The sequence below is a fragment of the Saccopteryx bilineata genome, chromosome 2, assembly GCF_036850765.1.
Source record: "Saccopteryx bilineata isolate mSacBil1 chromosome 2, mSacBil1_pri_phased_curated, whole genome shotgun sequence".
In the NCBI taxonomy this organism is placed as follows: Eukaryota; Metazoa; Chordata; class Mammalia; order Chiroptera; family Emballonuridae; genus Saccopteryx; species Saccopteryx bilineata.
In genome coordinates, this window is record NC_089491.1 from 149,499,653 (window position 1) to 149,525,769 (window position 26,117).

Below are 26,117 nucleotides of genomic sequence, written 5' to 3' on the forward strand. Positions count from 1 at the left end.
CAAGTGAGTAAAATCCTGAAATTTTTACCTGCATTTTCCTACTTTTAAAGTATGCTGAAGCTACGTTTGGATCTTTAAAGACTTTCCTGGTCAGATTTAGACTGTATCTGTAAATATGCATGAAAATAGTTTTGTATATAAATGACAACAGATACTCACTTTGTCTCAAACCACTCCCACAAAACACATCTGGTTCCCCTTATACGTGTAGCTGGTCTTGAGCTGTATGACATCTCAAAATCCAGGAGGTTTAGGACAAGCATGGAGACTATAGTGAGCTTTTACTAAAAGGCATGTGAGAAACTCCAAATGGTAAGAAAGATGGTCAGCTTATGTTGGAGAATTTTCCTGACAACTTTGACATGTTATTTCCCTTACTGTGATCTTTCCTCTGTTCCCTTGTTCTGCCAGGAAAGTTTAGGAATCTTTATATGACCTCAGAATATTCTGATCTACTCCATATGAGTCTTATTTTAACTGAATACAGTACATTACTACTGTAGTGCTGTCACTTTATATTTTACACTTTGCAAAGTCTTGTACTTATCACTTTTGACACATACAACTGAACAGGTATTATCTCCATTTTACACATTAAAACACTGAGGATCTGAGAGATTAAATAGTTTGCTCAAGGTCACCCGCCTGTTAACTAACAAAGTCAGAAACTGACAGTGAATCAGATCTCCTGCCATTACCCTGTTCCTCACCAGCTGACAGAAGTACGAGGCACTTCACTCTCAATTGAGCTCTGTGTCTGAAAAATTATTCCACCAGTTACGTAGTTAAGATGATTACAGAGTACTGTCAACACATGGATTTTTACACTTAATTTGCAAACTAGAATAGATTTCATTGCCCACCTCCCAAACCAACACAAGTTCTAGAGTGCAAATATCTGTCATAGACAACACAAAGTAAAAGACTTGAAGCTGCCCTCCAGTGATATTAACTCTTAAAGGTCAGGAGTTAGGGTGTGTCCTCAGGTGCTGGAGTGAAGGCATATGTCAACAATAATACTATAGGCAGATTTTGCTCCACAAAGTACAATGATACATTTTGTTTTCCTTAAGAATTTCTCTTTAACACACCCCACTCCCATCTCTTTTCTCATTTTTTTCTGCTCTACTTAATCCATCCTTCAACACGTGACTTTCAGATATATCCCTGTGTACATATTTTTTTCCTTGTTTTGGAAAAAATGAGTCATTCTGTTCAGTTTCCTGGAGGATCCCTTGAGCCTTGTCAGAGTGATTCACAAAGAGAAGGAAATACATATATGTATAAAATAAATAAGTAAAAGAATGGAATGAAAAATAAGTTTAGAAAAGAGAGCTTTTTTTATGCTTTCCTTTTTGTTGGCTAATTCAATTATTTATTTATACATTTATTTATATGTTATTTCTACCATTTTTTTGTAAAGATGGAATATTCACTAATTGATGTGTATGCTAAAATGAGTTAATAGAATACTAGTAGAAATATAAAATCAGGATCAAGGAAATGAAGAAATAGTCATGGAAATAATCAGGATTAATATTGTTTTTGTGACTGAGAATTAAATAAAGTTCTCAGCTTTTTGGCTGGCAAGATAAAAGGGAAATGTGATAAATTATGATATATTGTTCTTAGAAATAGCTATCAAATTTTGATTTTCATTCTTTTTCAGGAGAAAGCATAACAAATTATCACTTTTCTAGATTCTGATTTTCTAGATTTGTGCCTGCATGCACAGCTCTCTCTCTGTTTCCTGTTCATGTGACTGAAGCAGTATGCTGCCTTCACACACGCTACTGGCTTTCCCTCTGCGCCATTCTGTCCAGCAAGCTGAGCCAGGCTTTTTACCAAGAAAGCCCCTTACTTAGCTTCTCTCCTACTTCCTGCTTCCATGTCACTATGGGTCACTTAGAGCAGAGAGACTAGCCATCTCATTCTCTCTCTTGGGTTCTTGATTCTCACCCACGTGGCAAAAATAGTAATTTTATCCAAGCCACCTAACTACCTCTGATAGGAGTGCAAGGCACATCCCTTGTCGTGAACCAGGCAACTGGTGTGCTCTTAGCATCAGCAGTAAACCTGCGTTTTCTTGATGCTCCTTCTTATTTTCTCTTGCACTGGCAGATGTGCTTCCATTGGCTTTTTTCAACATGGTAGGGTGAAGAATTCATAGGGGTTTTCCTTCTAGAGTGAGTGGGCAGAGGTGTTAGAGCAAATAGGGAGGTATCAGATAGAAAGAGGTTTGCATTGATTCCTAAAAGAGAAGTAACATTGGACAGAAGTTTCAGTAGTAGCGTGATAACACGCAGAACTATTTTTTATAATTTTTTTCTTATAATAATTTTCAATGAGAGATAAGGCGCATAACATTAAAACTTGGAGAAGATGGACCCATAAGAGTCAAAGCTAAAAGATTTGAAATGTGTGGTGCATGGAATCCAGAACTAGCAGAGGAGGTGGAAAACTTTGTTCCCTAGGGCACTCACCCATTTGTTAACTGTCTTCCTGGAGTGGGAGTCTTTGAGAGGAGTAATTGGATGGCAGCAATTTGGGATTGTGCTTTCTGATCAGGGTCTGTAAGGATGATTGAGGGGCATCTGCTTTGGAAAACAGATGTTTCAGTAGAGGGTTAGGTAGATAATCTCTTATGAAAATAACAACTAATGTTTTTACATTGATGAAAATTTACCCATTTTACATCAGTATAAAGGGCAACCCACAAATTACCTAAAACAAAGTAGAGTTTTCCTTAGAAGCAGCTTTGAAACTTCTTTTAGCATTTGAAAAGCTTGCTTTGGTTTTGTTTTTACCTAGAGCTTTTCTTCTACTCTGTTGTCTTTACTTTTCATATGATCCATCATAACATTGATATTATATATGTTTGCCACTATTTCCATTAACATTACATATTTTTAGGAGTTGTAAAAAAGCTCATTAATGATAAATTAGTAGCTAACTGGAATGATTTTCCAGGAATTCATAGAGGGAGATAGGCTATTTACATACTACTAGCAGAAAGATGAAACAACAGAACTAGGGAATAGAGCCTTCTTTGCACAGGTATGTCATTTCTTCATGGCCATTATACCCTTTGCAATGTCAGCAAAAGCTCCCTTGCCTCCTTGTTCTAATGCAAGCTTCTGTCTGTGATGGTAGAAAAGTTGTCACTGGGTTTGAGGAAACAGGTCTTATGAGGGAGAGCCATCTCAGAATATACCAGCTTTGTACTTCTCTTAACAAGGAAAGCAGGGGATCAGGAACTTATCCTCTGACCAGGGTGGGATGATGACAAGCTGCAAATCATAATCTAAAAGTTATTTGGAATTCATTGTGCTCTTAGGACCATACTACTTCCTCAAATGACTGCTCATAAATGAGGCCATTATTCAAAAGCCTGATAGAGGCTTTAAATGGAGCAGATCTTAGCAGCTATGCCTATTTCTTTATCCTGACATGAAAAGATTCCACTGTGAAATGCACTTGTAAATACAGCAAAGGCTGTTTGCTTCCAAAAGACTGAGAAATCCTATCTATAAGTATTCAGTGCATATAGTGATTGTTAAACTAGGTATTGGCTTTAAAAAGAAATTCAGACCATATAATCCAAAAAGCATTGAATATTTGATGAATTCTAATAAGTGGAGAACAGGATTAATTTATATGTTGTTATTGTATTTTCCAGAAATTGTGCATCTTTGACAGTTTTGGAACCCTGGTCTTTGCAGTATTTATGGGAGTATGGGGTAAGTTGACTTTCTTCTTTTTTTCCAGTTTACTTTTGCCTCTTAACATAAAAAAAAAAGAAATGAAAGAAGACCTACGATCACACAAGTACCACCTGATTTAATGGCATTGTACAGTTTTATATAAGCTGTCAAGGTAACCCACCTCGGATTCTCCAAGCTTCAGCTCCCCTAGAACTTCATTTAGAACTCTTAAAGGCCATTGTATCAGTTAACTGCAGACTGCCTCAAAATGTAGTGGCTTAAAACACACATTCATTATTCTCATGGTTTTTTGGGTCACTGAGAAATTCTTCAGGCCTGGCTGGCTCAGCTGATGTCTGTTGAGCTGGCAGACACACTAGGCTACCTGGGCTGGCGGTCACCAGGCTGATTGGTATAATGGAGCTCAGCTGGGATAGGTCCTTGCTCCATGCTGTCTCTCTTCCTCCAACGGGCCAGCCCAGGATTCTTCCCATGGCAGCTTTAAAGTTCCAAAAAGAGGCAAGAGAGGACAAGCCTTAATGCATACACTTTTTTAAGCCTATGGTTGCATCAAGTTTGCAAATGTTCCATCAGCCAAAGCAAGTCATGGCCAGGCCAACAACAGAGTGAGGAGGTGGGAGGAGTACCCAAGGGCTTGGATGGAGGGAGGCATGGTTTGTTCAGAACCATTATTGTAACAGTCCCACAGCTTGTCAACCACCCTGACTTTCATGAGGTTGGGATTCAGGGGAAGCTCCAACATAGGGATTCCAGGTAAGCTTTCTTCTTTATCCACTTCCGTGGGTGAGTATTTAAAAGTATGTGCTATCTTGTAATAATATTATCACCTCCTACTTAATAAATCAAAGAAACACTATTCTAAAAAATATAATTTTATATAAAAGCTTTAATGTTGCATTTATATTATTTACTTTGAATAGCAACATTAATGAGCAATTATTTTCTTTAAATGCAGACTGACATGTTTAATTGATGTAAATGTTCTACCATAGAAGAAAAACAAGATCATTTTCAAAGACAAACACATTCTTAATCTCATTGTGTAAATCAAGTAGAAAGTAGAGTTCGGGTAATAGAGAGGTGGGGGCAGACACAGAGCCAAATCTCATTCCTAAGACGACGCCACGATACCCATGAGTCACAGAAACATCTCTGTACAGGCGTCCTGGGTGGGGCTTCTCCTCTGCAGCGGGTTGTGCCTCTGAGGGGTCACCATATGGGTCTCAGAACAGAGAGTTGTTTTGGACACTTAAAGATACTGGTTGCCACTCCTGGATTAACCAGACTACAAAGGGGCTAAATTTACCTAAAAAGTTACATTGTCCTTCAGACACGTAGTATGTTTTGGCTGAAAACCAAACACTGCCTAATTTTGGAGTCATAGAAGAGTGAAGATCAAATTCATGTATTAAGATCCTCTGAGCCCTGGCTTGTTGGCTCAGCAGTAGAGCATCAACCCGTCATGTGGAAGTCCCAGGTTCGCTTCCCGGTCAGGGAACACAGGAGATGCACCCATCTGCTTCTCCACCCTTCCCCCTCTCCTTTCTCTCGCTCTCTTCCCCTCCCACAGCCAAGGCTCCATTGGAACAAAGTTGGGCCAGGTGCTGAGGATGGCTCCATGGCCTCCATTGCAATGGAGCAACGCCCCAGATGGGCAGAGCGTCGCCCCTGGTGGGTTTGCTGGGTGGATCCCAGTCAGACACATGCAGGAGTCTGTCTCTCTGCCTCCCTGCTTCTCCTGCTTCTCACTTCAAAAAAATACAAATAAAGAAAAAAATCCTCTGTACTCCTCCTCCACTGTAAAATACATCATTATTTTCTCCCAGTGAGAGCACAGGTGCCGCACACAGGGGTGGTGAGCACTTTTAATTCTTGTCTAACCCTTAGTCTCAGCATTGATTCATAATATATATAATTCTGGCACATCTATTGAACTCCATATACTAATGGATGCTGATAGCCCTAATTTAAAAAGACATCTTAAATAAAGCTATAGATATATATAGAATATATATATAAATTCTGGCACTGGAAAGACAAACCTCAGATTTTTTAATAGAATATATACAGTGTGTCCGTAAAGTCATGGTGCACTCTCCCAGTTTCATACCTATTCAGTGCAGTTCAATGTGGGTTCATGCACAGATTTTTTAGGGCTCCTTAGGTAGCTATCCGTATAGCCTCTACAGACTCGTCACTGACTGATGGCCTACCAGAACGGGGTTTCTCCACCAAACTGCCGGTTTCCTTCAACTGCTTATCCCACCGAGTCATGTTATTCCTATGTGGTGGCGCTTCATTATAAACGTGCCGATATTCACATTGCACTTTGGTCATGGATTTGAATTTAGCGAGCCACAGAACACACTGAACTTTCCTCTGTACCGTCCACATCTCGACTGGCATGGCCGTGGGCTGCTCCGCTGTATACACAGTGTTACATCATCATCTGTGCATGCACACATGCTGCCACATCATCCTACAGAAACTGGGAGGGTTTTCCTTTTATTTGGTGCAGATTTCACATTTCTATCATCTTTTGTTGCTTCCCTGTTTCTAGTCAAAAGTGCACCATGACTTTACAGACACACTGTATAAATTCTGGCACTGGAAAGACAAACCTCAGATTTCCTAGCTTACCTTGGTTGCCATGATCATTAACTACACCAAGTTTATAGAACTGACTTAAGCATATTGAGCTACTAATTTTATTTTATCAAATTTTAGAATACAGAAAACATTTTAGCCCTGCCTGCAATACCACATGTGTGTCTTTAAGGATATGTGTGCCTGATGATGTCTTTGTTTTAAGTGCCTTCTATTGCTTTTCTTGTTACTTCTGCCTTATAAGAACGACTGCTGTGAACCTCATTACAGACAGCCTGAAATTGTAGTACTGAAGAGGCAGGAGGATCATGTGAAGTTTCATCATCATATTCCTGTAGCATCTATTTTGTGCCCAGATGTATGTGGCACATAGAGGTTTTCCTGTTCCCTAGGAGTTATACAAATTGAGTGTAGAAAACCTTTTATAATAAGTATAGTACAAATCCTATACTTACCTTTGTTCTTCTAGACCAAGCCAGCCCTCCCATTCATACTGACTCATAGAGGCCTGAACACCATCCCCTGGTTACAGTCAAGGTCTTAACGTATCCCCCACTCCCCATTCCTTGTCATTGCTTACCTGCTTCTATCTGATTCTCCCTGGCTCCAGGCTCTTGGGGGCATGAGTACAATTTTTCATTTTCACCATTGAGTTCTAGTCTAGACCTAGTGATTTTCAGAAGAACACCGGACACCTGGCTCCTAAAGGGCCCTGGGAACCGAGAAGCCATTCCCCTAACCAGTGGCTTTGGGGGAGTCGGGAAACGGCTCTAGCAGCTGAGATCCAGAGTGGTGCTGCTCCTGCGGGTCTCCATCAGCAGAATAGCACTGCTCTTGCATCCGCCTTTGCTCTGTTCAGCCTTGCTTCTGCGCCAAGTGACGCACGCAGCCGTGTGAGGAGCATTTTAAAAATTGTATCTGGAACTCTAGCTTCAAAAAAAATCTGTGAGAAATGTAGTTTCACCTTGCAGTCTTTCATTCAGAAAGTTGGAATAAAGGCTAACCGAGCTCGTCTACCTTACCTGCCTCTGTGAGTAAAAAGGTCTGAAGTTTTCAAGGCCTGTTAAAATGTCCCAGCCCTTCAGCAGCAAACTTTTTTTAACTTTCTTTTTTTAATTAAAAAAAATGTTTAGCCTAACCTGTGGTGGCGCACTGGGTAAAGCATTGACCTGGAATGCTGAGGTTGCTGGTTCGAAACCCCGGGCTTGCCTGGTTAAGGCACATATGGGAGTTGATACTTCCTGCTCCTCCCTCTGTTCTCTCTATCTCTTTCCTCTCTCTAATAAAAATGAATAAATTAAAAAAATCAATAAACAAAAATTTCTGAATGATGCTTTAAAAAAATGTTTAATTACAGTTGATATAGAATATTATCTATATTCATTTCAGGTATACAACATAGCGATTAGACATTTAAATTATGCAGTGATCACCCCAATAAGTCTAGTACCCATCTGACACTATACATAGTTATTGTAATATTATTGACTATATTCCCTTAGTGCAAACTCTTATAGCAACCAGCGCACTCCCATCCACCACGGGTGTTCCTCTTGTCCTCACATATTGCTGGACCTAACACCACCAATGCTTTAGTGATCCAAACACCTTTTACTTCTCTATCTGATGCATACTTTTTCTAAATGTCATAATATCGTGATCAAGAAGACAAGCTGTTCCTGATTCCAAAGTCCAGGGCAGCCTTCCCTCTTCTTGTATGTTGATGTAAGAGTCCTAACTGTGTCTCTCTAATCAACTAGAGCTTCATGGTGGATGGTTTGCCGGAGAACATAAGTGTCGCCTTCCACTGGAGTTCTACCAGTTGTTTTATTGCAGGGAGAGAGCAAAATGTATAGAACAGGAAGTCCCTGTATGACATGCATGGTGAGCACCGGTTCTGGTGCCCTCGATCAGAGATGCAGGGCACTGCAAGTCATCAGGAACAGGGAGGGCCCAGGAGTACTCCAAAATGTTGGGTGATTATATCAGGTTACCAGTGTCTTCCATGAACCCTGCAAATCCTCAGTTGTGTGCAAGGAAGAACTGGGAAAACTCCCACCTGCAACACTCCAGGTTTTTGCCTTCAAGGTTTAGGATTTGCTAAGGACCTGTTCTTTTCTACCAGGTCACTTCTTGCTTGTATGGCAGTCCTGTCACTTCCTGGACAGAACAGTACCTACAGTTCATGACTGAGGAAACAGCAGCCTTTTACTGCTTATGTTCCAGTGCAGGGAGGATGAGGGATAGTACCCACCCTTCCTTTATAGTGCCGATTAGAATTGCTTATGTTGCTTTTTGTGAGAAAAAATAAGCTTTCTTTTTGTAAACCATCTCTTGCTGATACTGTTGCTAGATCATCAGTAAATGGATGACTCTTACACTCCCATTTTAAAGATGAGGAAAATGACAGGGAGATGAAGCAAATTACTTAAGTCCCCCAAGACAAGAAGTGACAAGCCCCGAGGAAGAGCTCTGCAAGTAACTTGGCTGTCATCGCCTTCAGATCAGTGACAACTGCAGCGTCTAGTAATAAAGTTGTGAGAAGCTTTTAAAAAAGAGGCATAAATATGTCCTTGATTGATGTAAGAGCACTGTTTTGTCTGGGGCTTTGAGTCATAGGAATGAACTAGAAAACGTTGGTTCCATGTCTTAGACTCTACCTCACCTGACCCAGGGGTAAAAGGAAGGAGGAGGCACGAGACTGACAGCCTCTTCGTGCTAGCCTTGTGAGATGTTTGTTTCATCCATGCCTGCCTCTAGGTGTCAAAGTGAGCAGGACTTGAATGTTTTTAATCACAATTTTCTATACAAATAGATATGGTTAAAAATAATTCATAAAAGTAAGCTGCTTTTTTTATAAAATGAGGGGTAACTTTAATTTGCAGAGAAGGAAATAAGGGATTTTCTACATTTCTGAAAAAAGGATATCGAAAACATCTGCATGTCTAATAGATTAAAATTGCAAAATTTAGAGGAATTATTATAATAACCCAAGGAAGATGCCTAGAGTGGCTCTTTAGAGGGCTGTTTTTCAGTAGGCTGGGTTCAATAAAGAAGCCGTAATGGGGCGGACACCGTCTTGTTGTATCGGAACAGCGAGAGAAGACGTCTTGCCACGCAATCAATCAGTTAGCCAAATTAAGCAATTAGGAGTCTTTGATTAGCCGGCTATAGGGACCACATGGAAACCTAAGTCGTATCAAGTCAATGCAGCCCTGACTGCATTTTGGAGGTAGGTTTTATAGGGAGAATTACGTACTGATTGAGGAATGGGGGAGGGGAGAAAGTATAACAGTAAAACAAAGCAGTGAAACAAGCTTTCTTACAACGTTTATAGGGTTAATTCAGGGAGAAACATTCTGAGAACACCTGCGACTTTGCAAAGCTAGTCCAAGGCCACAGTCTGGGAAACCAGCCTAAAGGCCAATAGGGATTAACTTACTTTCAAAGTAAGTTCTGCTAAAAGTCTCTTTGTTTTAGAGAAAGTACGTTTGCCAAAAATTATTTATGTTAAGAGCCTTTCTTTTCCACACTCCAGTCTCACCACCCATAGTTTCTTTCCTTGAGTTGGACAGGGCCAGAGTGCGCTAGTGCGAGGTCATAGTGTTTCAAGTGACTTGTGAGGCAGGTCAGACACATGATGATTCCTTCAGTCTGTCTACCTGAAAACGTCTACGGCCATACCACCCTGAACGCGCCCAATCTCGTCTGATCTCGGAAGCTAAGCAGGGTCGGGCCTGGTTAGTACTTGGATGGGATACCTGAAATCCTCCCAGTAGTTGGGGCTAGAGCTCATGACTTCCCAGTTAACTGTCACATTCTCCATAGTTTGTTCTTCATTTCAGCTTACCCAGACCTGCTGCTAGGTATAGAGTGAACTGAGGGCCCAAGTGGATGGGTGTTGCAGAGAATGATGGAAAGTGGATGGTCTTGTGCAGGGGAGCAGCTGGAGCCATCTGGGCCCTCTGGGTGGGAGAGCCTATCCTTCAGGGGTCTCAGGTGGTGGGGGTCCTCCAGTTTCTGGATTGACTTCCTACAGTTCATTCATTGCCCAGCCAATGTTTGTTCCATGCCTGCTTGTTCTCGTGCTTCGGCATGAACAAAACAAGATTCCTGCCCTCATGAAGGTGGCACTCTAGTGGGCATGATAAACTATAAATGTAGAAGCAGATATAGGTCGAGATCATGCGTGCTGCCTGTTTGGAAGCGCAGAAGTCACGATCAGCATAGGGAATAAGCCCTTGTTGAGAGAATGTGCACTGTTGCTGGGCAGATTTCATAGTTTAGATGGGCGATGGAATAGAAAGAATCTCAGGGGTGGAGAGAACATGCAGTCCTGCAGTAGACTTCTCAGGTAAACCAGCAGGGGTCAGGTGGGAAGTAGGACCAGCCAGTCACAGCTTGGTCCACACAGTTAGCTAATGTTCTCAAGACTTTCATCCCATTGATACATTTTCTCCTTTGGGGACAACGTTGGGGACAAGAACACAGATGACTGGGCAGTTACAATGGGATTTTTGGCATTTCAGTAACCAGAGTGTCAGGAAATGATACCCAAGGGCTTTGTAGATTTCACCTTCCAATGTTAACTCATGCTGTTGTGCAGGGAGATGGGATTTGGTGGACCATTAGGCCACTGCCTGTGCTCCCTGTTAGGACCAACAGATTACAAGGTAAATTACAACTTGGTAGCAGGGGAAGGGGAGGCATCATTCCTATTTAAAGAGGTTAGGAGGCCTTACATAACTCTTGCCCTGGGCTTCCAAGCTTCATAAAGGAAACAAGCTTTTTTCCAGCTCTCCAGCTAAGTCAAAGACAAGTAGTGGTCTTCCTACTAACTAAGCTCTATGCCTCCATTAACAATAGCACCCATAGCAAAAGGCTGGGCTGCATCTCTACCCCTGGTGAACATTCCAGTAGCCACAGCAGTGGCCACCAAGGGTTGGTGCACCCACAGAGACCCTGTGTGGGAACAGGACAGTTCCTAGCAGTGTGCCTCCGAGGAGTGCCACAGTCAGACACTGGAAAAACCCGCAGTGGTGACAGACAGCTAAGCAAAGAGCTGGTGCCATGGCACAGAGCCAAGGGAAGACGGGTCATGGACAGGGGCACCAAGGAGCAAGGCTGTGGCTCTGGAGCCAGGGGCGCCTGGGTTTCACCCGACTCCCGCGCCGTGATCTCGGGCTAGCACTGAACCTTTCTGTGGCTCTGTGTCTCGGTGTCTAAAATGGGGATGGCAATAACAATGACCTCAGAGGGCTGTGAGGGCCTTTATATAAATAGATATTATGGCAATAAGTTCACAATAACCTGTGAGGTCGGTTCTATTTCCCCCATTTTCCAGAGCACAGAGTCCTTCTATCTCTCCACCTGGCTGCCCCACCCTGCTTATCACACTGTCTCATTCCCAGACTATTTTCAGTTTCTGGAAAGTACCTGGCTCTCTTCATCTCTCTGCCTTTGCGTGCACAGCTCCCTGGGGGGAGGGAGGGCGGCGGCCTTAACCTGATCAGTTGTAAATCATCTCAAACCTCATCCTAGTGGTCCCCTCCCTGGGGGGAGCCTCAATTACATGGGGTTACTTTTTTTACTACATATTCTGGCTCTGTATAACCAGAGTACCTTTGCTTACCTTTGTCAAGGACCTCTTTTTTTTTTTTTTTTTTAAGATTTTGTTTATTGATTTTACAGAGAGGGGTGGAGGGAGCAAGTAGTATCAACTCATCACTGCTTCACTTTAGTTGTACATTGTTGCTGGTCATATGTGCCTTGACCGGGCAAGCCCAGGGCTTCGAACCAGCAATGTTGGCATTCCAGGTCGACACTTTATCTGCTGTGCCACCACAGGTCTACTGTAACTATCACTTCACAATAGTCCCTATCCACCTAGGTGCCTTTTGAAGTGGAGATTGTGTCTTTTTTATTCTCTTCTCAGCACATAGTAGATACTCAAAAAATATAGGTATTTACCGGTGGAATAGTAGTAACTGCAGAATTTCTGTACAGGAAGGGTTTTGTGGTAGCAGTCTGGAAGAAGAGCCTAGGGGGTTTACCAGAAACTACGTTTAATGTTGGCTTTATTTGGTATTTTAAGTTACAAGTCAAAAGATAATAAAGATTTCTAAAACTTATTTCTATTTTACACAAGATGGAGAAAAATATCAGTTTTTCATATGGAAGAATATTCTAATTTAAGGGTGTTTGGGTGGTGGTCGAGATTTAGGAGCTACTAAAGCATGCCCCCACCCAGACCCTTAGGAAGGAAGCGAGGGAGAGGATGTGGGAAGAGCGGCTGCAGGATGGACCGTGAACTGCTCTGAACTATACTAGGTATCTGTGTTGTGTAGTTGACAATGAAGTGTTGGTAGCAGGTGCTTTAGCAACAGAAGCACTCACGTGCCTTCTGACCACCACATTATTACCTTCCCCATAAGCTACAGTCTGTTTTCACAAGAGGAAGTATCAACATTTTCTATTAAAAAAAACAAACTTTTTGCTCTTTTAAATATTAATAAATTATATTTATAAATTAGATTAGTTGTTTTGGATAATCAATATTATTTAGTACAGGTTTCTGAAACATCAGTCATCACTGAACACCCACATGAGCCTGTTCTCTCTCTCTCTGTTAGTTACTTTGTTTTTGGAGTTTTGGAAGCGGCGCCAGGCAGAACTTGAGTATGAATGGGACACTGTTGAGTTACAGCAGGAAGAACAACCCCGGCCAGAATACGAGGCACGGTGTACTCACGTGGTGATAAATGAGATTACTCAGGTAAGGTGGATGTGACTTAGATTCATTTATTTTTACTTTTACTTATTGATTTTAGAGAGAGAGGAAGGGGGAGAGAGAGAGAGGAACATCGATCTGTTCCTATGTATGTTCTAACCAGGGATCAAACTGGCAATCTCTGCACTTTAGGACCAAGCTTTGCAGCCAGAGCTAGATGGAATTTTAGCCTATTTATTGTAGGAGTTCTCAACATTGGCTGCCCATTGGTATCACCTGGGGACCTTAGGAAATATTGATGCCTTGGTCCCATCACTATTTACTCTGAGGGTGCTTGCTGGCCTGCAGTGTATTCTGGGCACAGAGATTTTTCTAAAGCCTCTCTGGTGATTCTATTATGCATCCAAGGTGAAGAAGCTGTGTTTAGAGTAGTGGACATGAGAGATAAATGGAGTCTCTTCTTTCATAATAACAGAAAAATGAAGAAAAAAATAGTCCCTGGCCGCTTGGCTCAATGGTAGAGCGTCCACCCGGCGTGCGGGTGTATGTACTGGGTTCAATTCCCGGTCAGAGCACACAGGAGAAGCACCCATCTGTTTCTTTACCCTCCTCCTTCCCCTTCTCTCCCCCTTCTCTCCCCTTTCTCTCCCTTTCCTCTCCCCTTTCTCTCTCTCTCTCTCTCTCTCTCTCTCTCTCCCTCTCCTCCTGTAGCCATGGCTCAGTTTAAGTGCATCGGATAGTTCTGTGGATATGTTGCTGAGGATAGTTCTGTGGAGCCTCGCCTCAGGCGCTAAAAATACCTCAGTTGCAAGCATGGCCCCAGATGGGCAGAGCATTTGCCCCAGACTGAGGTTGCTGGGTGAATCCCAGTCAGGGCCCATGCGGGAGTCTGTTTCTCTATCTCCCCTTCTCTCACTTGGAAAAAAAGAAAAAAGAAAAAGAAGAAAAATAGACTCTAACATAAATGTATAGTGAGTGCTCACTTTACATCACCAATAGGTTCTTCAACTTTAAGCGAAATGACATATAATGAAACCAATTTTACTATAGCCTAATTGAGACAAACAAGAGTTAAGTTCCTGTATCATCTCATCATGTTAGAACAAAACAACATTGAACAAAACAATGTTATTTGAGGACCCGTTATGTAAGAAAAAGATGTGTTGGTTTGTGTCCTTTTTTTCCTAAAAGAAGTAAAAAAAAAATGCACACAAAAAATAGACTCTGTGACATAAATGTATAAAGAAAGATGCATCGATTTTTACAGCTGATTCTCGTTTTCACATGCACCTTCATTACTTAGCCTTTTTCATCCTAGACTTACCTGCCCCTTGGTCTTGCATGAAAGCCTCAGTTACTGCTCCCCCTTCTGGCTGGGATGTGCACAAAATAGTGTCCAGTAATTCACATCCTAAAGCCAGGGGAAGGATGAAGAAGGAAAGCATTTTTTGAAGTCTACCTATGTTCACTCACAGGCACGGCATTTTATATCATGGGAAAGGTAAATTTGCTGCTGCAGAATTAAAAATAAAAAAACTATAGCGCTCTCTCTATAAATACTCCAAAGCCAGCAAAAGATGATTTTTGAATCATTGGCATTATTGCTACTTTCCATCAATACAGAAAATTTAGAGCTGATTGTACTTGCCAGCATCAGCATAAGGACAATGGCTTCTAAATATGAGTAACTCTCAGGGAAAAATGCTTTTATCAAGAGCATCTGAAAATGTCCTGAACTCTAGATTTTATAAATTGAATCACAGATTTACTGAATGTCAGGACCAAAAGGACTGGAGGGAACCATTCAAACTCCTCATTTTAAAAATGGAAAAAAAATGAGATTCAGTTATCTGGAGGAGGTGGCATGCATCTTTCCAAGTGTAATGAGCTGCAAATAATCCCCAGTATGAATACTTCCCATTGTTGGCTATGGAAGACAGGGTCAAAGCCCTGTGTGTTATTAAAAGATTATTTATTCAGAAATAAAAGCTGAAACTGAGAATTATACACTCATAACATTTTTTAAATACTGAAAAACAAAAGCTTATTTTGGCAACATAAGGAAAATATGAAAAAAATAAACAACTTGGTAATTTAAACTGCCAATTTTTAATTTCAAAATTGCCAACTAATAGGTTTAAATTTCCACTGAAACACTGCTTGCTAAAAAAATTAAAGATGAAAGTTCCTTTTTATTTCATCCTTTATTTTTGATGCTAATACAGCTTGCATTGGTTCAGAGAAGCATATAGTATAGTGGTCAGGTCTTGAGAACAAGACTGGCTGAGTTCAAATCCAAACATAGTCACATAAAGGCCGAATGATTCTGGACAAATTTAACTTCTCTGTGCCATTGCTACTTCAATTATAAAATGGGAACAAATATAATTGCTTCCTCACATGATTGTAGTAAGGATTAATTGACTTAATATGTAGAACCTACTCGGAATAGTACCAGGCACAGAGCTAAATAGCACGAAAGTATTAGCAGTTGTTACTATACTGTAGCTGCTCTTACTATCCAGGTAAATCTTAAGAAGTTTTTATTTCTTTTGAACTTTTAAATATATTCATATAAAGTATAAAGCGAACACTTTAAAATTTCAGTTTTGACAAATTAGTGTGTAAAACTCAACCAAGAAACACATACTGAATACCTCATATTTGCAGACATCTGTGAGATGTTTTGTCTGGCATGGGCTCTGCTGTCCATCGTTGCTTCAATTCTGAAATCTAAGGCAAGCCCATAAGGTAGTGTTACGGCACGGCATGGTCAGATCCCCGACTCTGGAGCTCACGTTATGGCAGATAAACTGTTATTATTCACACTTGCATTTTCAAAAAAATATTATTAACATGATATATTCATATTATATTAACATGTATGTATATTTGAAATTGTTAACAAAAAACATTCAATTATGATAAGGAGGCTATGTTTGAAAACTAATTTTTAGAAATACTAAATTAAGCCTAGGATTTAGTGACCAATCAGGAGAAAAATCATTTCATTGGAGTAATCCCTTGATGGTCTAAATTTCTTGTTCATTTTTTTTTAATCAGGAAGAAGAGCGGGTTCCCTTTACTACCTGTGGGAAATGTATCCGTGTAGCCCTCTGTGCAAGTGCCGTCCTGTTCTGGGTAAGAAGAGTCTCTTACAAAAGTTTATATCAGCTTTTAAGTGTCGAAGAAAATAAAAGCTGAGCTGAAAACTATATAATCTCATTTGTTTATATCAGACCACTGGTCTGGGATTTTCCAGTTTCTGGTGAAGAAACCAAAAGCTTCTTGGGCATTAGAGTTCTAAGATTTTCCAACAGTAACAACTCAAAGAAAATGTCTAGGAATAGCCTTAACAAAAAGATAATATAAAGTCACAAAGAAAGGCATAAAAACTACTGAAAGATGTAAAAGAAGCCTGAAAAATAAGTAACACCAAAAATAACTAGAAATAAATATTGATGAGTATATGATCTCTAGATGTAAAAAGATTTTCTAAACTTAATAGCAATGAAAAAAGTTTGGGAGGAAAATATTTAAAGATTTCCATCCATCAAAAGCATTCTAAGTTTAAACAAAACATCAGAAGTAATAATTGTTAACAATAGAGCGAAGGGTTAATGACTTCAATACATACAGAGTCCAGATCACTTCTAAGATAATACCCATGGTCTCAGGAGCTTAGGAGCCAGAGAACATGAGTACACAGTCACAAAAGAAAAAGGACCATGGCAGGTGTCAGACCTCATTAGTAGTTAAATTAGTGCATATTAAATGATATACAATTTTTTATCTCTGAAGTGATGACTTAGTGTTTGAGAGGGTGAAATGCAGTAGTCACTACCCTTACACCTAAGCTATTAGAATTTTATCTGCTCTGGCCTTTTTAGAAAGCACTCTGGCATTATCAAGAGTGAAAAATATTCATATGCTTTAATCTATTAATTCATATTTTAAAAACTTAATCAGGAAGTATTTCAAAATGGTAAGTAAAAATCAGTAAAAATTTAGTAACAGAAAACACACACACACACACCTGCCAAAATATTCTACTGCCAGTTCTTTATACAGTGGAAAATTGTGCAGCTGTGAAAATCTATATAACATTTTATGATATAAAAGTGTATGGTTCTGATAGGTTTAGGGAAAAGATATAATTATTAAAATGATTTTTAATATTGCCAACTATGAATTTCTGCCTATGTAGAGAGAGTAGATACATTTTTCCTATTATTCTTTATTTTTTAGTCTTTATTTTTGTAGTTAGGAATTTTTTCATTATCGGAGACAGAAAATCAATCAACAGCAAAGTTGGGGGTGGGATTTATTGGTTTGTGTAACTGAAAATCCCAGGCCTGAGGTGCGGCTGTGGTCCAGGATCGATTCTGCCGCCCAGATGATGTCAGAGCTGTCTTTTGTCCTGTCTTCATGCTGTTTCTGGTGGTCCCCAGCATGGCAGTTCTAGGCACTCTCCCTTATGGATGTGGAATAGCTATGGCCTTCCAGATCTCACATCACATCGAAGCCAAGAAAGGTCTCTTTTAGCAGCGTCCTCTAAAGGAAGCTTCTCCTTCCCATGGACACTAGTCGATGCCCCCTCACACCCAGTGGCTCTTGTTAGGATATTTGTCAAAACTTGAATCAGTTGCTGAAGCCCATAGTAGGAGATACCTATTTGTCTAAAAGGAAACAGATCCAGGTCAGCAAAAGCAACTGTTGTCTACTACCAGGTGCTTTCATATTTTCTGTAATGAGCATATATTAAAAGTTATAAGAAAAGTACATAGCCTGACCTGTGGTGGCGCAGTGGGTAAAACGTCGACCTGGAATGCTGAGGTCCCCAGTTCAAAACCCCAGACTTGCCTGGTCAAGGCACATATGGGAGTTGATGCTTTCTGCTCCTCCCCTTTCTCTCTCTCTCTCTTTCTCTCTCTCTCTCTCTCAAATGAATAAATAAAATCTTTAAAAAAGTACATAAAGTTTTATTGAGAAAAGATACGTAAGAAACTTGAGGAAGGAGAACAAAAAGTTTCCTTGCCTCCTGTGAAGAAATAGTGAGACTGTCAAGAGCCCTGAAGAAGTATGAAACATTTGTAAAAGCTTTGGAATGAATTAAAATCCATTTCCGAAACCACGTGTGAGGCCATGCCCTTAGAGGTTAATGTGCTTTTGGAGTCCTTGAGTGTCTCAATTCTCTCACGTACTAATTGCATTATTTGAGGCAAATTGCTTAATCTCTACATGGCTCTACTTCCTCATCTGTAAGAGATCTTTTTAAAAAACAAAACACTTTTTTAAAGATTTATTCATTTCAGAGAGGAGAGAGAGAGAGAGAGAGAGAAAAGCAGGGAAAGAGCAGGAAGCATCAACTCCCATATGTGTGAGGGCTTCAAGATATATCTGTGCTGAGGTAAATAGTAAGCACTTAAAGAATCTTAATTTACAATTTTACTATGGAGATAATTTTTAAAAATACATACTATTCAAATGGTCCATATGTGTTGTGCTGAGAGAGAAAAAATTGATCTCTAGTATTTCCCAGTTTTGGCTAATTTTCACATATATGCCACACATTTTTTAAAAATGTGATTCCGTTCACAAGTGTTAAGCCTTCACTGTGAATGAAAGGACATAATGAGACAGGTTAGAGGAGGAAATAGAATACCTTTCTACAAACTAATGGCTTAAAAAATAAGAAAAACATCTTGTTGATACTTCAGTTGCCATAATCATAGCTAATATTTATATAGTACTTTTCATGGGCCTGGGCTTCATGTCCTAAGTGTTGGTAATTAAGTAACTCACTGAATCCTCACAACAATTCTAGAAGTTCGTTGCTGTTATTATCCCCCCATGATATGGGTAAGGAAATTGAAGCCCCCCAATGGTTACATTTGTGCAAGGCCCCACAGCTGGTGGCAGAGCTGGGATTCCAGGGCAGGAGTCCTGTCCGGGACTGTGCCTGTACTCACCCCCTTCACTGCTCTCCAGGGTGAAAACCAGCTCCCTCTGTTACTGTAAACAACGTGACATGATTTGCTTGGTCCTGAAATTCACATTCTTTGTAGTTTTCTCTCTGGTGGCAGCCAGACCCAGGGAGTGGGTGCTTCTGGAGTATGTCCAAGAGGCAGATGGAGGGAAAACATTAAAATGGGACCTTAAATGTTTATTGTTCGGTGGCAGAGAAAACCTTCTTAGTGAGGAAGTGAAATCCTATCCACCCTGTGCAAACTGTTGCTTCAGACACCCCTACTGACATTGGGTCTGTGCAGTCAAAGATACAGTGGATTAGTGAAATGATTCTTGTGCAAATGCTGGTGATGAGTAACTGCCAACTTAAGATCTTAAGAATATGAAAAGTGTGTAAAGCTTTTATAAGCAGAGACCTGCTGCCACAACCAGTAGTTACCTCGGGGCACCTGTGCGGCTTCTGAACACCGGTCCTGTTTGGGACCTCCCCTGGTACAGTGACTAAGACACCTGCTGACCCCTGACCTGGTCAGTGATAAGTTCTCTGTTGGAAGGACACATGGAGCAAAAAACACTAATTCATTACTGCAATAATGGAGCAAAAAACACTAATTCATTACTGCAATAATGGAGCAAAAAACACTAATTCATTACTGAAATAATTTCATAATTCTAAAAAGGATGTTTCTTCTGGTTTTGCTATCACAAAAACCTTTTTCTTCCACCAGAAAGTGCTACCAGTTATTCCATTTTTACCCCTCTTGAAGATGTTCTCTCTCTCTCTCTCCTTTTTTTAATAGACCTATTTTTAGAGCAGTTTTACATTTACAGAAAATTGCACAGAAAATAGAGTTCCTTACTTCCCACACACAGCTTCTCCCGTTGTTCACAGCTTACTCTAGTGTGCACACTCTCGTGACTTCTGTCATTTCTTTTTCTTCGACATTTAACGTGCTTGTCTTCCTCCTTCCTCTCTCGTGGCAATTCTGTGAGATTTTACATCACTTCGTCCATGCGCCTTGTCCATTTAAAGCACAGGGCCAGTTTTTCTGTGTAAAAATATGATTATTGGTGAATCTCACGCTGCTGTGTTTGTTGTGTTTTCAGATTCTACTGATCATTGCTTCAGTGATCGGTATCATTGTCTACAGACTTTCTGTGTTCATTGTGTTTTCTACAAAACTTCCCAAGAATGTGACTGGAGCAGACCCGATCCAGAGGTACCTGACTCCGCACACGGCCACGTCCATCACTGCGTCCGTCATCAGCTTTGTCATCATCATGATTCTCAACACCATCTATGAGAAAGTCGCAATCATGATTACTAATTTTGGTAAGTTCCTGCTATAGCTTAGGTCATTTCTACGACATTTTTGGAACCTGGTAAAGATGGAGATTGTATCTTTTAGGCATTTCAGTTCCAGCATATTACATTATTTAGAAAATTTCAAGTGCAAACATATTTTCTGTAGCCTGTCTGGGAAGTAAATTATGTACAGCTTTGCATTAGTAAAAGGGACAAAGCAAAGACAGTCATTATAATGTCCAAGCTTTGGATAAACAGATCAGTGCTGAATAATATTTTCAATTACATTACATCATGTACCCCATTGTTGAAAGTAAATAGTCTCTTTATTGCAAATAAGTGGAATAGGGTCATGGTTCCAGGGACAGATATGCTCCTCCGGTGCTGAGTGGACGGTGATCGTGCTGCTGCCGCATGTCTTCTCCCAGTCTGCTCGGATTAACATAGCTCTGTTCTCATCAGCTCTGGCTTCTGTAATAAATGTGTCTTCTCTCTGGCTTGTATCCCAGGCAGCTGCTTTGTGGTCAGAGTTAAATGCTTCCCACACGCTGCTTCTGCCTGGGTTCTTCTCCAAATGGTATGGTCCGCTCAGCGGTCATGTTCTGCAAATGATCAACCCAATTTAAATTCTAAACTAGGAGGATGGTGTATCTTCCCCAATTGCTTCTAGCAAGTCAACCCTTGTTTTGTTTGTTTTCTTCAACATCTACTTTAGAAAAGACTTGAGCATATTATTCTTGCCCATCTGATAACACTGTGCTTGTAAATTTTAAGGAAGAGTTGAATATTTTTTGCCATGTGGGATTTTGTATTTGTGGGGAAGAAGCTCTCATAACAATGTGTAAACTTGAATTAACACGGTAGCTATATTAAGGAATTCAAAACAGCTTAGATGGAAACAGTGTGAATTGGTATATTTTTAATGTTGTAACTCACATATCAGTGTCTTTGATAAGGGTCTCATAGCTACTCACAATTTTTAAAACTTACCTCTTTGCTTCAACTACAGAACTCCCAAGGACCCAGACTGATTATGAGAACAGCCTGACCATGAAGATGTTCTTATTCCAGTTTGTCAACTACTACTCCTCGTGTTTCTACATTGCATTCTTTAAGGGCAAGTTTGTAGGTTATCCTGGAGATCCAGTTTACTGGCTGGGAAAATACAGAAACGAAGAGGTATGAATATAGAATTGTATTCTGTTGACAAGTTAAGCTGCTTCGTGTTTTCTCTCGGTTGCCCAGGGAACAGTTTCTTCATTGTATTTTCTTTTTTTTTTTTTTGTATTTTTCTGAAGCTGGAAACGGGGAGGCAGTCAGACAGACTCCCGCATGTGCCCGACTGGGATCCACCCGGCATGCCCACCAGGTGGCAATGCTCTGCCCCTCTGGGGCATCGCTCTGTTGCATCCAGAGCCATCCTAGCGCCTGAGGCAGAGGCCACAGAGCCATCCCCAGTGCACTGGGCCATCTTTGCTCCAATGGAGCCTTGGCTGTGGGAGGGGAAGAGAGAGACAGAGAGGAAGGAGAGGGGGAGGGGTGGAGAAGCAGATGGGCGCCTCTCCTGTGTGCCCTGGCCGAGAATCGAACCTGGGACTTCCGCACGCCAGGCCGACGCTCTACCACTGAGCCAACCGGCCAGGGCTCATTGTATATTCTTAAATTTTTTTTTTAGCCTAAAGAGAATATCATGAAAATTAAAATTAGTGACTCTGTTTCATGGTAGAGCCATCTAAAATTACAATGAGATTTTCTTTTTAATATTCCAGTGTGACCCTGGCGGCTGTCTCCTTGAACTGACAACGCAGCTGATAATAATCATGGGAGGAAAAGCAATCTGGAATAACATACAGGAGGTGTTACTTCCGTGAGTATTAAGTTGTCGAACCTGGGACATAGGACAGGGGATGACACGCCCACCCAACCAAGTCATTTGCCTACATGTCCGCATAGCTGCATGCCTACCTCTAAGGGGCAGTGGACTCTGTGCTTATTAAAGCTCTTCGGACAAGATGGTCCAACAAACAGTGTAAACATGTCTGTGTTTACACCTGCATTTCAAGTAAGCCCATTGCTGCAAATTACAGTGACCTGAACTTTGCCCTCTGATATTTCTACTCCTGACCTGAAATATTTAGGCCATGTGTTTTGAATGATCTTTCCTCTCTTTGAGAGATAATTTTTTTTTTAGATTTTATTTATTCATTTTTAGAGAGAGAGCAGAGAGAGAAAGGGAGAGAGAAGGGGGGAGGAGCAGGAAGCATCAACTCCCATATGTACCTTGACCAGGCAAGCCCAGGGTTTTGAACCGACAACCTCAGCATTCCAGGTCGATGCTTTATCCACTGTGCCACCACAGGTCAGGCCTTCCTCTCTTTGAAAACTGGAAATACTAAGTGTTAGCCAAACTAGAGAGTGACTCGGGCCCTTCCCGTCACTGCTTCTTCTCTGTGGATAGGTGCCAGTTTCCTTCTAACCTTTTTCATACAAAATTCTAAAATGCCAAAAATATATTAGCTCCTCTTGCTACCCCAACCCATACCCATCCCAAGAATATGTAGGAAGGGAGAGAAGAGCCTTATAAGTCAGCAGCTGTTTTCAAGCCATTTCAATATGTTGAAAAGAGCATAGTGAAATGAACTGCACTATAAATACACCTTCTTCCGCCCCTACCCCCACCTGATGAGGTTCTTGGTGTACATGAAACAGCAGGTCGAGGTTCCAGTGGGGTCTCTCAAGCACCTTGAGCAGCACCTGGGCTGCAGTGGGCAGTCTCAGCACCAGTTGAGTGAATGAGTGACTCATATGCTTCAAATCCATAACATTAGTAAGTTAACAGAATTGTTTGATGGACGCAGATGGTAGGCTCACAGCTCTCTGGCCTTCCCAGCCTCACTTAGTATTTGAGGCATTTTTGGGACTTTTATTCTGTTCACACTTGACAAAAAGCTAGTGCAATTTCTGAATTAAGCAACTCCAGAGACATTTTTATCATAAAATGTTAAGGAAAAAATTAAAGTTAAATATCCAGAATGCCAACATCATTGTCCTTTGGTCAAAGTTTAGATAAAGGGATGACTGTAATTTTCTTCCTTTATATGTTTTCTGTATTTTCCACAATGGGTATGCACAACTATAAGAAAAGTGAACTGTTACCTTGAGAAGGGATATTTTATGATTTGGCTGGAGGATGAATGAGAGACCTACAATAAGAGCCCTAAATACAGGCCCTAAATACTAGCCAGGCTTGCTTTTTAATTTCAGAAACAGCAAACTCAGAAAGGAAATAGATTCAGGTAGTAATGGATACTTGTGTTCAAAACTAGCAAGTGGGAATAGAATAAAATGTTCTAAACAGAAATGAGGATTATCTGTACTATGTGGATTAAATGTGATAATGAAGATACAAAGGGAAAATGAGGGCTCAAGTGTTTCATGCTGTGCTATACACCTAATAAGGACTTAGGAGGCCCTGGACAGCTGGCTCAGTGGTAGAGCATTGGCCCAGCATGTGGATGTCCCAGTCAGGGCACACGAGAGAAGCACCCATCTGCTTCTCCACCCCTCCCCCTCTCGCTTCTCTCTCTTTTTCTCTCTCTTTCTCTCTCTCCCTCCCTCTCCTGCAACCATGGCTTGATTGGAGCAATTTGGCCCTGGGCCCTGAGGATGGCTCCCTGGCCTCCACCTCAGGTGCTAAGAAGACCTCAGTTGTTGAGCAATGGAGCAACGCCCCCAGTGCACAAAGCATCACCCCATAGTGGGCTTGCTGGGGTGGATCCTGGTCAGGCTCATGTGAGAGTCTGTCTCTCTACCTCCTCCTCTCACTGAATTAAAAAAAAAAAGACTTAGTAAAGAGCAACTACTTATGATGCTATTACACTAATATACACAGTAAACTCCTAAGAAAATTATTTGTGACCCCTGCTAGAGGGAAGAAGCTTCCAGCCCTGGCTAGAGGAAGAAGTGTCTCCGGGCGGTTCTCATGTGCAGTCAAGATTGATGTTCCTGCACTGGAATTGTAACCCAGTAGAAAGCCCAAAAGACTAAGGACGGTGATGAATGGACTACAGCCGAAAATTTCCTTCTACAGACAAGCGGTTCAGTTCAGAAGAACTGAACAAGGGGCTTAGAGTCTGCAGCTCAGGAAGGAAAGCCATTCAGAAAGACTTCTAATATGACCTATTATGGGTGAGGGGAGGGAGGACAGCACAGAGGGGAAGCACCAGATGAGTCAGTCATGCAAGGGGCTGCCAGAACAGAAGTTTCAGCCTGAATCCAAAGGGTGATGGATTCAGGGCCCCCATAGTGAAAGATCTGCTTCTCTGGACCCTGGAGAAGATTCAGCAAGAGGCAGAGGCTGGAAGTGTGAGGCAGAGCAAAAAAAATAAACCAATCAAAATTGATAAGCTCAAGTTTAGAGATCATGAAGGGTGATGGACCTGTATGGACCTCCATGCCACCTGTGTCACCAGCCCCCTGGAATGTCTGTAGAACTGCCAATCCCCAGACTTGACTGATTACAGAGCTTTGGGTTGGAGCCTAGGAAGAAGCACTAGCGAGTACCATTCTGTCGTTCTTGTGAGTGCAGGAGTGGGATCTGCCGATTCGGACAGCACTGTCCCCAAGCCAGGATTCTAAATAACGTCGGCTGTATTTGCATTTGGCCTCAGCCCATTAACCTGGATAGATTAAAAAAAAATTAAATAAAAACAAAACCCTCATGCCGTGGGTTTTGATGTCTTATGAAGTATGTTAAGTGCTGTGCCTGTTTTGAATCATTTCATCTTGGCAGCCACTCTGAGCAGTGTAGGTTTTATCACTCCATTTTATTTGAACTTGACCAAAATTAAATAGTGAATAGGCAATAAAGTGTGGATTCAGAGAGATGGGGTGTCTGAGTCCATATCCCCTCCACTTTCCACAGTCTTCTGCTCTGTCTGTCATGTCACAGAAGAGAAAGAAATGGGGAACGACTGTGAAGCTGGGAGCATGTTCTGTTGTAGAAAAATCTCCCGAGTGAACCTTGGGGAGCGGTCAGTGTCAAATGAGTGCCGAGATCATAGCAGTGGGACACCCGGCACGGGGAGCTAGTTGTGAGCTAGTCCTACCTTGCACTCTGTGCGCACACATACACATGCAGTATAAACAACTGTCTTCACACCAGTGTGAAGCCTTCTCAGTGTCCGCACGTGGAATCCATGCACACGTGTGGTTTAACCAGCCGAAGCTTAGTCAGGTGTGCGTGTCTGTATCTCACGTTGCTGGTTGCTCTGGCGCCTCCTCTAATGAACTCCACGGGGAAACCACAAGCCACTGTTGCTTTAGGGGACAACGGTCTCTTCTCCAGGTGCACATCTCATGTCACCACCAGTTCCCATTTCTTTTCAGGATAAATTGTCATAAAAGGGGGTGGGGAGTGTTTATCTGGCCTACAAGGCTTTGAGGAGAAAAAGAAAAATGCAACATAGAAAAAGAGACCACAGACAGCGCGGTGGGGACTGTGTCCAGCAGTGGGCGGAGCACTGGGCCACAGCGGAAACCATTTCCTCCCAGCCCTGCACAGTTTCTTTGAGGAACTGTAGCATGTCTCTGGTCCTTGATCTGTTCAGCTTAGAATCGGTTCTTGGCCCTTTTTTATCTAATGGCAGACTCTGTCACTTCCTCTCAGTGTCCCTCAGTGGCTCTCTAATTCCCTTTGAGGAAAACACACCCTCATCCACACAGTGGTCTCCTAACCTCCCTGCTTGTCCCTGTGCCTTCTTAGTATCTCTTTTCAAAC

General features: G+C 41.5%; 1 protein-coding gene across 3 annotated transcripts in view; it reads left to right on the forward strand.

The window, feature by feature from the left end:
• The window catches only part of ANO6 (anoctamin 6), a 217,323-nt gene that overhangs the window by 163,084 nt on the left and 28,122 nt on the right, over positions 1-26,117 (forward strand). For all 3 annotated transcript variants that reach the window (XM_066258167.1, XM_066258168.1, XM_066258169.1), the window contains 6 exons: positions 3,680-3,740; positions 12,965-13,107; positions 16,126-16,203; positions 20,140-20,365; positions 21,348-21,517; positions 22,108-22,205. In XM_066258167.1, coding sequence (XP_066114264.1) covers positions 3,680-3,740; positions 12,965-13,107; positions 16,126-16,203; positions 20,140-20,365; positions 21,348-21,517; positions 22,108-22,205 — 776 coding nt within the window. The remainder of the gene's footprint in view (positions 1-3,679; positions 3,741-12,964; positions 13,108-16,125; positions 16,204-20,139; positions 20,366-21,347; positions 21,518-22,107; positions 22,206-26,117) is intronic.